Source organism: Hyla sarda, chromosome 9 (assembly GCF_029499605.1).
Source record: "Hyla sarda isolate aHylSar1 chromosome 9, aHylSar1.hap1, whole genome shotgun sequence".
NCBI lineage: Eukaryota > Metazoa > Chordata > Amphibia > Anura > Hylidae > Hyla > Hyla sarda.
This window is the reverse complement of record NC_079197.1, coordinates 171,561,702-171,573,420: the sequence shown is the minus strand read 5'-3', so window position 1 is coordinate 171,573,420 and position 11,719 is coordinate 171,561,702. Positions and strand designations below refer to the sequence as shown.

Genomic DNA, 11,719 nt, shown 5'->3' with positions numbered 1-11,719 from the left:
CCCTCCCTGGTGCCTCCGGTAACCGGCTCCGGTCTCTGCCACGATCCTCTTCCTGGTTGCCGGTGGTCGGCGAGTCATACTGCACTCAGCCAATCACCGGCCGCAGTGAAGTCCCGATTCGGCCGGCAATAGGCTGAGCGGCAGTGTGAGAACGCTTCAAGACACACAATTCTTCACTACACCGGCAACTGTTGCCTGGGCCGAAAAAGTCACACTGCCGCTCAGCCTATTGCCGGCTGAGTCGGGACTTCACTGCGGCCGGTGATTGGCTGAGCGCAGGATGACGCGCCGACCACCGGCAACCAGGAAGAGGATCGCGGCAGAGACCGGAGCCAGTTACCGGAGGCCCCGGGGGAGCGGAGGAAGGTATGTAAATGTTTATTTTTTTTTACTGCCGGCAGTATGGGGGACAATTTTCGTATTCTGGAGTTCTCCTTTAAATAAGCTTTGTTACAATTATCTTAATCTATAACCCTACTGTGGGTCCTGCAAACATTTTTCCTCTTTTTTTTCTGACAATGATCTCCTGGTTGAGTTCATAATTCACAAGATCTATAGTAAAATTTGCTAAAACCAAATCTAACGAATCAGCCTTCAGAACATTTACTCTTGTAAAAGTAGTTTCCTTTTTCAAGTGTTTTGAACGAGACTAGGAGCACTTGGAAATTAAAATTATTTTTTATATAACACCCCTGGAAGAAGAAACCTTGCAAAACACGTGTCGGGTGAATATTTTCTTGTGTGATATAGTTATAGTTTTCGGCACAAATGTTTCATGATAACGCATTTTATATATCATTTTTTCATGCATGTGATTATTTGAGATATATATATATATATATATATATATATATATATATAAAAAAAATTTTATGATTTGTAATACCTCGACATGTGCACAGGCACTAAAGGCACAGTACACAATGTGACGTTCCATCACTGTACACATATATACCCGTCCTCTAATATTGCTATGTACTGTGTGTATATCAAGGTGACAAGTTACCGCACTGGCGTCACTTTCAAGAAACCTTATCATTGGTGACTAAGACACAACCAGCTTTACTGTGTACGAAAATGGTGCCCGAAATGTGCATCAGTTTTCCTATTTTCTTGATCCAACATAAAAATTTTTTTTTAAAAATTATAATAATGAATGTGGTTTTCTAATGCAATTTCACCCTGTCCATCAAAATGTAACAAAAATGCACACAAAAAACAAACAAAACCCCAGCATCAATACAACCTAAGGGTACATTCACATGGCGGATTACCTGCGGAATTTCCACAGTGTATTTGCTGCAGAAAATCCGCAGCGGATTTTGCTACCATTGACTTCAATGTGTCAAAGGGAAATCTGTAAATCTGCCTCCATTGCAGATTTTCTGCTGACTCATTAAAGGCAATAGTGGCAAAATCCGCTGCAGATTTTATGCAAGTAATCTTCCCATGTGAACATACCCTAAGGGTACGTTCACACGGGCGGATCACCTGCGGAATTTCCGCAGCATATTTGCTGCAGAAAATCCGCAGCGGATTTTGCTACCATTGACTTCAATGGGTCAGCAGACAATCTGCGATAGAGAAAGATTTGCAGATTTTTCTTCAGAGCCATTGAAGTCAACGGTAGCAAAATCCGCAGCGGATTTTCCGCAGCAGATACGAAGCGGAAAAACTGCAGGTAATCCACCCGTGTGAACATAGCACACGTGCATATTTTCTGCTGCAGATTACGCATTGAAATTAATGGGCAGCAAAATCTGCAGCAGATGATATGCAGCAAAAAATAAATAAAAAAAATACGCACTTGTGAACATACCCTAAAAGAAGCAAAAAAAAAAAAAAAAAAACATACAAAAACGGTTACTGATGTTGTGATGCAGCAGCAGCGAAACATCACAATCGTAAGTAGTGCAGCCAGAAGAATCTCAATTCACACAGTGCAATTGTGTTGCGTTTCTTGCTGCGATTTTCAGAAATCACGTCAATTTGAAAAAAAAAATATATAAAATAAATTGCAGCAAAAAACGGCAAAAGTGCAGCTAAATCTTTAACCCCATGTAACCCTGTTACCATTAACTGTGAACATACCCTTATAAAATACTTAAAATTGCGTATAATGTATAAAAAAAAAAAATTATTCATATTAAACAACGAAACATTAAAACTATTGAGTAAAAATTCTCTGAATGTTTGGGTATGCAGCTCCCATGCAGGGCTATGTGTCCCCTGCGGTAAAAGTACGTGGACTCTGAGAATTCGAACCCCAGACAAATTCTGGGCAGACAGACACTGCCGGTGTGAACTGGTCCTAACAGATTACACAAAGGCTGTGTAATCTGATCCTTCAGGAGTGTTATTCCACTCTTTCTAGGATCAGTCTTTGTAGTCTGTAGCTATGGCGACACATAGCCCTGCATAGAAGCAGTATACATAAAACATTACATGTTTGTATACTTTATTATTTTAAAAGGAGAACTCCAGTACATAACATCTTATCCACTATCCTCAGTTATGTACCGGAGTTCCCCTTTAAATGCATCGGAGCGAATGTTTCAGACCTGGTTTACTGAAATTGACACCATATGCGTAACCTACCTCCATACATGACACATCTGTAACTGTTGCGTTGCGGATATAATAGTAACAATGTATACCTCACGGTATACATGATATATGTGGCGGGTATAAATATTAGTATCTGCCTAGCAGTCTAGAACCACAACGTAGCCTTATTGCACAAATATGTGTATAGAGAAATATAGTAAGTGAAGGCGAGGATGCCCGATTCCTCTATCTGTAGATGTATTCCCTGGTTGTGTTACTTGACAATAAAAAGAGTTCATCTTAGATACATTTAGACAATGTACGTTTCTGCTCCGTTCTCCAGACGAGACATGGAATTCGTTCACATACATCAGTCCAATGTACCAGATTGGCAGTCGTAGGTTTACCCATATTAAACAACGGGCTAGGCTAAAGTCCAAGGGGAAGCAGAATCTGCCTCATCGATGACCACTGTCATGGCTGCTTCAACCATATAGGTGACTCGTGCACTTTGAAGAAGACCGGACACCGGCACACAAAGGAATCATCCATGTTGGGGATTGTACTTCTATTTATAAAGTCTACGAATATTACAGGAACCAGTAACTTATCGGACAATGGTCGGTGGGCTCAGGATTTCAATACACCCTATGATCATTTGGCCAAAAAAATGGTGGTCTCCAATGTGTCCAGGTGACAGGTCTGCAAGAGTCAAATACTGTAGTGTCCCCGTTTTTACCCAATATTTTATTAGCTTATATTCTAAAGGGTTATAGAAGCGGGATGGCCAATAAGAGTGCTCTAGGTCAATAGAATCAGTCTAGGAACCCTAACCAAACAAGGAGTCCAGGTATCTCCAAGAAATGCTTCAACCTCTAGACTCCCATTTCGTCTATGGTCAATCCCTTCCCGAGTCTGTATCTGCTCCTCACATAACAGGACATATCCAGGAGCCTATAGATATTATGGGTCATTTTTATCATTGGGTGAACGTAGATGAACAGGTCCTTCTCAAGGTCCCTACTTCTGAACAGCAGAATTCTGGCTTCTAGCCTAGCGCTCATTTTCCTAAACATCCCTCAATGAATGATGTGCAGATGGAGAAGAAGGCTGGGACTGGGGGAGTCCTAACTCATCACAACCATTTTGCGTAAAAACTAAAATACTGTACAGCTATCAAGATTCCTTCACATCACATGGCCTTGACCACGTCCAAAGGAGAAGGAACATGAGGCCGATGCCTACTGTTCAGTAAATACAAGGTCTGTGATGCAGCGTCTATCGTCTTATAATACATTACTGAAAGACACAGCATTCACCATGTGCATCAGTTGTGGGCAGCGCAAAGCGACCATTCAAGGGTTAAAGTCTTATGGTGAAGGGGCAGCTTGTGCTTGAGTGGGCAAGAGGGGCTGAAGGAGACTCAACAGGCAGTGCAGGAAGATTATATTGCTGAGAGGGCGAAGTGCAGAAGGCAAGTCATGGTCTGTCGTCAAGAAGAACCTCTGAGGGCCCAGTAATGGGGTCCCAACCCTCAGCTCTGATCTTCGGCACCATTTCCACACCTAAATGGGACTTTAGTGCTTCATCCTATTGAGTTCTAATCAGTACTTTTACACCTTGTTTCTCCCCTCTGCCTCCACTCTCTGCCCCCCACCAGTGTTACACAGATGGAGGCTCGCTAATCCCTTGCCCGCCTCCACCTCCTCCACCCCCTGCCCCTGCCCTATGCCGCCTCTCGCAGTGACCACGATGTCTCATAAAGCTGTCTCTCCACATAAACTTCTTGGCGCACACTTCACACTCGTACGGTTTGACCCCGGTGTGTGTCTTCATGTGTTCAGTCAGGTGGTGCTTCATCTTAAACTTTTTCCCACAGACAGGGCAGTCAAATGGGCGCAGGTTGAGATGCATATTGACGTGCCGATCACGCATACTCTTGTGGGAGAATGCTTTTCCACAATGGCATAGGAAGATTTTGCCGCCTTCTCCTTGACTCGTTCCTGTCCCACCTTGCCCAGCTGCACCGTGTCCTGAAGGCATCACCAGCAGCGGATTCCCTTGCATGTCCAGAGGCAGAAGAGGAGGTCCCTGTGGGTAACCAGTGCCATTGCCAGATGCTTCATCATAAGGCATTCCATCTGAAGGTTCACAGAAATTTACCTGTTCTTCCGGAGCATTGAGGGTGCGAACATCACTGATACTCAGCTGTTCTTCTTCTTCATCTTCTTCAAGCTCTTCCTCATCTTCTTCTTCCTCACCTTCACATGTCAGCAGCAGACCCTGGTGAGGCCGTTCCTTCTTGACATACACCCAATGTCTCTGAGGAACAATGCTGGGCCTTCGATAACTGGAGCAGCTGGCTACAGAGGCTTCTTCTCCAGATGGCTCTTCTTCTATGCCAGCTTCTTCTGCTGCTTCGCTCGTGACTTCGCTTCTTCTCCTACTCCTCTCTGTACATGGTTCTGGTGGACTAAAATAGTTGCTGCTGCTGGGGGACTGGTTCTCGCTGGCTCTGCCGGAGTGAGGTCTCTGTGGCGTTGGACCATGGCTGCTCCCGGCTCCCTCCATGCTTCCAGTACTGCTGTTGGCACGAGACTCTTTTAGAAGTTCCGAGCACTTGTCCACCACGTGCCACATCTGGAGCACGCTTCCCACTGTCAGGTAGTTGACAATCTCATCTGCCAACATTGTCAAGCGTCCCGTGTAGGCAGCACATAAAACAGCTTCAAACGCCCCCGGGTCTACAACACCGGGCAAAGCCACGCAGCTCATGCCTTTAAGAAGCACCTGGTCGTGGAAGTATGGGGAAGAAGCGGCGAGCACGGCGCGATGAGCGCGGAACACGCGGCCTTGTGCATGGATGGATACGTCGCACAGCTTCCCTTCCACTCGCTGCTGGTTGAGGCTTTCCAGGAGAGAGCTGGCCACATCTGGGAAGTCCACGTGGATGAGAGGACCAGCGGTGTCCATGATAGCAGAGGAAAAGTGGGGGGGACCTGACAAAAGACAAAAACATTCACATCATCTGGGACCATTACAAAAGAACAATACATGAATGATAAAAATTCACATCACAATGGGTCAGGCTTTACCCTAAACTGGACACCCTAAGTATTGTTATTCCTGTGGACTGTTGTGTGGACATACCTTCCTCTATGAAGACGTGACAATACTAGGACCAAGTATATGTGGAAAAATACTACTACAACATCAATGGGGACAAAGATGGGGGTCCCAGTTGACGGACCCCCCACTGATCAGACACTCATCTGGTATTCTGTGGACAGTGTAAAGCTCTAGGGGCCATTGTGGTGGATCCACTTCCTGATACAAGTGAAAAAGTGCAGTCGTGGCAGGAATCAGAGGCCACATAGAGCAGTGGGAATTGTCACAACAGCTGTCAGGCTGCACTATATACGGACCAGGGTGTTACCAAACTACAACTCCCATCATGCCCTGAAAGCCTTCCCTTTAGTGTGGATCTCCAAATCTTCATCTGTCAGGGCACAATGGGAGTTGTAGTTTGGCAATAGCTGGGGAGCCCCAGGTTGGGAAACCTGCAAGTAGAAAGATACTATAAGGCCGTCCCCCCAATTATTCAATAGAAACATTTGAGGCACATGGTAACAATTAAAGGGGTACTCCACTCCCCTGCATTCAGAAGATTTAGTTCCGAACGATGGGTGCAGGCTTTGGGTGTCACCACACCCCTGCGCAACGTCACGCCCCCTTCCATAGACTTGCATTGAGGGGGCGGGGCATCACAAAGGGCATCGTACTGGGGGGGCTTCTACCTAATTGGGGGGGGGGGGGATTACCTACCTACTGGGGCTTCTACCTAGCAGGAGGGATTCCCTACATAATCACTGGGGTCTTCTACCTAAAAATAAATCCCTACTTAAATGCACTAGGCTTCTGGAGGCCACTCCCCCTTCATTAAGCACCACCCACTTTCTGCAGGTTGCAAAAAAAATTGTATAATCATATGTATACCCCCCAAAAACCCATGTTCACATTGGTCAAAAGGACGACTTTAATACATGGCGACAAACAGAGGCCCTTTATATCTGGATGGGGGGGGGGGGGGGCAGGGGGCGAATAAGTGTTGCAAAACTACAACTCCCAGCATGCCCGGACAGCCAACGGCTGTCCGGGCATGCTGGGAGTTGTAGTTTTGCAACAGCCAGAGACCAGCAAGTTAAAGGCTGTCCCGAAATGCACGCAAAATTTAAAAATCCATTTTAGGCTGGGTTCACACCACGTTTTTGCAATACAGTTCCCGTATCAGGATTTTGATGAAAAACGGATTCCTCAAAACCTGACTAAACTGTATCAAAACGTGAGTACAAATTTTAACCTGTATTCAGTTAAAAAAAAATATATGCATATGTTTAAGAAAAAGTGCATCCGTTTTTAAGAAGAAAAAAAAGTATACGTTTTTAACTTTTCACTCCATTATGAATAAAGTTTTACATGTTTGATTGTAATTCCAAGAAAAAAAACTGATGAAACCTGGTGAAAACCTGATGGAACCGTACGCACACACAGTTCTGTACGGTTCCCATTGACTCCGATGTTAAAAAAAAAAACATATACGTTTCAATACGGTTTTTCAACCCGGAGCAAAAACCGTGGTAGACTACAGTTTTGGGTACGGGAAAAAAAAAAAAACGGCCAAAACCGTACAGGATGCAAAACGGACACAACCTGTTGCATCGTTTGGCGTACGGTTTACAATGGAGAGTCAGTGCGTACGGTCTACAATACGGTTCCGTACGGTTTTCCCATTGAAAACGTATACGGGAACTGTATTGCAAAAACGTGGTGTGAACACCCGAAACATTACGGGACCCGAAACGCAACGTGAGATGTCTAGTACATAGGTTGGGTTCACACCACGTTTTGTATTTACGGTTCCCGTATACGGCTGGGAGGAGGGGGCGGTGGGGCTTAATCCCGGCGCCCGCACTCAGCCATATAGGGGAACCGTACTTAAAGGGGTATTTCAGGCCAAAACTTTATATATATATATATATATATATCTCAACTGGCTCCGGAAAGTGAAACACATTTGTAAATTACTTCTATTAAAAAAATCTTAATCCTTCCAATAGTTATTAGCTTCTGAAGTTGAGTTGTTATTTTCTGTCTAACTGCTCTCTGATGACTCACGTCCCGGGAGCTGTGCAGTTCCTATGGGGATATTCTCCCATCATGCACAGCTCCCAGGACGTGACATCATCATTGAGAAGTTAGAAAACTTCAGAAGCTAATAACTATTGGAAGGATTACGATTTTTTAATAGAAGTCATTTATAAATCTGTTTATCCTTCCGGAGCCAGTTGATATATATATATATATATATATATATATATATATCTAAAAGGTTTTGCCTGGAATACCCCATTTAAGGCAGGTCTATGAGCCGACCGGAGTGAACCGCAGCCTCCGGTCGGCTGCGTTCTCCCGACCGTAGGCAAAAACGCGGTCGACCACGTTTTTGCCTGCGGTCTGGAAACAGCATACGGCCAAAAACTCAGCCGACCGGAGGCTGCGGTTCACTCCGGTCGGCTCATAGACATGCATTAAATACGGTTCCCGTATACGGCTGAGTGCGGGCGCCACGATTAAGCCCCGCCCCCTCCTCCCAGCCGTATACGGGAACCGTAGCGTATATAGCTATATATATATATATATATATATATATATATATATATATATACACATACACAGCTGCATGTGTAGGATCATCAGGTACAGGTAGGGATCAGCCTCCCCTCCCCACTATATATATATATTCACACACACACATTATATGTATATATATATATATATATATATATATATATATATATATATATATATAGGATAATGATGCCCCCATATCCCCACACACACATGTAGCTATTAGCTGATTGGCTGGAGGGCTTTGTGTGAGGGGAGACGTCTGATCTAGGTGTATGGGTTATGTCTGCTGCCTGGGCTGGGAGTAGATTCCCCCATATCCCCACATACACGTCATTATCTACGCCCCCGTTCACACACACACCGATAATTATCGCACATAACAGTTCCGTTTTTTTTAATCTCACCCCAGGATTGCGTCTTGCTGTCTCTTTAACACCCTCTGTGTGTCTCAGGCCTCCTCAGGCTCCGCCCCCCCTCCGTTAAAGGCGCGGCGGGCGCATCCCCCTCAGCGCGCTCTCGCCGCCGTCGGCCGACGCAAAAACCTTTCGCCTTTAAGGCCGCCTGGTCACAGCGCGACGGACGCCGCTGATTGGCTGCCGGCCGTCGTAGGACGCGCCCCTCTTCTCGTTTCCTGGCGACCTCGTCTTTGGAGCGGGGCCGGGAGGAGGGCGGTGATTGGCCGGTCGGCCTGTCAATCAGGGAGGGAGCCGCCGTGTCGCCGTGCGCTGATTGGCTGGAGGGATAAATAGAGGGCTTTGTGTGAGGGGAGACGTCTGATTTAGGTGTATGGGTTATGTCTGCTGCCTGGGCTGGGACAAGGAGGCTCAGAGACAGGACAGAGGGGCTGTGTTATACAGGGGGCGCCACTTTATATACAGATACCTCAGGAGCCCCTGCCATAGACTGATAGAAAATACAATAAAGGGGAACTCTGACAGAACAATAGTATCCAACCCAGGGCAAAGCATTCAGGGCATGCTGGGAGTTGTAGTTCTGCAACAGCTAGAGAACCATGTGATGGGAAAGGCAGCAGGGGCATGCTAAGTGTTGTGGTTGGGGCAGTGTGTTCCCAACCAGGACGCCTCCAGCTGTTGCAAAACTATAACTCCCAGCATGCCCCGACAGAACTATCCCTAAGCAGTACAGTGGTCCCTCCACATACGATGGTAAATCGTTCCAAATGGACCATCGTTTGTTGAAACCATCGTATGTTGAGGGATCCGTGCAATGTAAAGTATAGGACAGTGGTCTACAACCTGCCGACCTTCAGATGTTGCAAAACTACAACACCCAGCATGCCCGGACAGCCAACGGCTGTCCGGGCATGCTGGGAGTTGTAGTTTTGCAACATCTTGAGGTCCGCAGGTTGAAGACCACTGGTATTGGAGGTTATACTCACCTCTGCTTCCCCGACATCCTCGTTCTCCGTCACCGCCATCACGTCGCTACACACGCCGCTCCTATTGGATGACAGGACGGCGTGCGCAGTGACGTGATGACGACGATGGAGAGTGCCGACGATGCAGGGGATCCCGAAGAGGACGCGCCGGAGCCCCGAGGACGGGTAAGTGATCGTCAGCGGACCACACGGGGCACCGTAAACGGCTATCCGGTGGCAGCTGAAGCAGTCTGCGCTGCCGGATAGCCGTTTATGCGATGGCCCCGACATACAAAAGCATCGTATGTTGATATGATCGTTTGTCGGGGCCATCGTAGGTCACTGTAGTATCCTAGCTTGGAGGCCTTCAGGGCAAGCTGGGAGTTGTAGTTCTGCAACAACCGGAGAGCCACATGATGGTAAAAAAAGCAACATAAAAAGGAACCTTATCTGCAGGCGCTGTTCTAAGAATATCAAGCCAGATGCTGTAGAGAAGTCCCCAGTATCACTATATTTATTAGTAGAAAAATCCAATGACGCGTTTCAGTAGCTGAGTCCTCCTTCCTCAGATTGGCAATCTGAGGAAGGGGGACTGAACCTCCGAAACATGTCATTGGATTTTTTTACTAATAAATATAGTGATACTGGGGACTTCTCTACAGCATCTGGCTTGATATTTTAAGAACAGCGCCTGCAGATAAGGTTCCTTTTTATGTTGCTTTCTTCATATCCCATGGGAGAAGATTCCTTCCTCTCCCGTTTGACCTTTGGGGCTTGGCAGTTTGTTCCTACTTTATGCTTAGTACCCCAGTGGGGTGATATGCACGATTAATTTGCTACCAGGTAGGCGGCCATCTTGAAGAGCCGTCCCTCGTGGGACACTGGTGTCTTTGGGTAATACACGAGGGGCTGTCCTCTTCTTTTTTTAGTTTTTTTTTTCACAGGTTCTACATGATGGTAAAGGCATCTAGGGCATGCTGAGAGTTGTGGTTTTCCAACAGCTGGAGAGAAATAGGTTGGAGCAGTGTGTTCCCAAGTGGGGTGACTCCAGCTGTACAAAAACTATAACTCTCAGACAGAACTATTCCTAAGCAATAGTATCCTACTTTAGAGGCTTTAAGTGCATGTTGGGAGTTGTAGTTCTGTAACAGCCAGAGAGCCACATGTGGTGAGCTTGTGAGAATATAGGGTAGGAAGGGTGTGTAGCTGTGCAGTGATGAAAGGGTGTTGGTTTAACCCTTAACTGTCATGACGCCAGGGTACGGGTTCTTCATATTATATATATATATATATATATATATATATATATATCCTACAACCACCCTTCCCAGGAACGATAGGGAGGAATAAAGGATTGTCCACAGCCGGAGGTTTAGTAAACTGGAGATAACTTTACTGCAACTTTTATACAGGTTAACAGAAGTAACAGTCTCTACAGAGGACCGGACTTTAAAGGACATCTGCAGCGTTACAAACACTTATCCCCTATCCTCAAGATAGGGGATAAGTGTTTGATGGCGGGGGGTCCGAACGCTGGGGCCCCCGGCGATCTCCTGTACGGGGCCTCGGCTCTCCCGTGCAGGGGGCGTGCCAGCCGCAGCATGACGTTGCGGCCGCCACGCCTCCTCCATACATCTCTATGGGAGAGGCGGGGAGGCAGCGTTCGTGCCTCCCCGCCTTAGCGCTCACCATGAGCGTTTATGGCGGCGCCTCGTTAGGGAAATCGGGGGGGTCCCAGCGGTCGGACCCCCCGCGATCAAACACTTATCCCCTATCCTGTCAGACTTGACATAAACCCCCTCTTGACACGCCCTCCCCTCTTGGTCTGAGGATGGGACGAGGACCCCTTGACGGGGTTGATGGTGGTGTCCCAAGCAACATTGATCAGGGTAGATTGAGACACCGTGGGGTTTACGCTGACCACAAAATTAATGGCCGCTGTTTTCGTCAATGCTGGTTGATCTGGCCCCACCTCCTTGCAAGGAGTGGGCCGCGGCACTTTTGAAGGTGCCTGGTAGATAGGCCAAACCTCCGGGCACGGAGTAGGCCTAGGCACAGTAGTTGGTGCCCGCAGTTTAGGCCAAACCTCCTCAGTAGGAGTAG

At 46.8% G+C, this 11,719-nt stretch overlaps 1 protein-coding gene across 1 annotated transcript; it reads right to left on the bottom strand.

Moving 5' to 3' along the window:
• Positions 1-400: 400 nt before the first annotated feature.
• ZBTB22 (zinc finger and BTB domain containing 22) lies at positions 401-8,778 on the bottom strand. The gene is made up of 2 exons (XM_056539836.1): positions 8,643-8,778; positions 401-5,546 (listed from the first exon to the last, which is right to left on the bottom strand). Exon 2 carries the CDS (start codon positions 5,518-5,520, stop codon positions 4,210-4,212), a length of 1,311 nt encoding a protein of 436 aa, XP_056395811.1. The 5' UTR covers positions 5,521-5,546; positions 8,643-8,778; the 3' UTR covers positions 401-4,209.
• Positions 8,779-11,719: the final 2,941 nt, after the last annotated feature.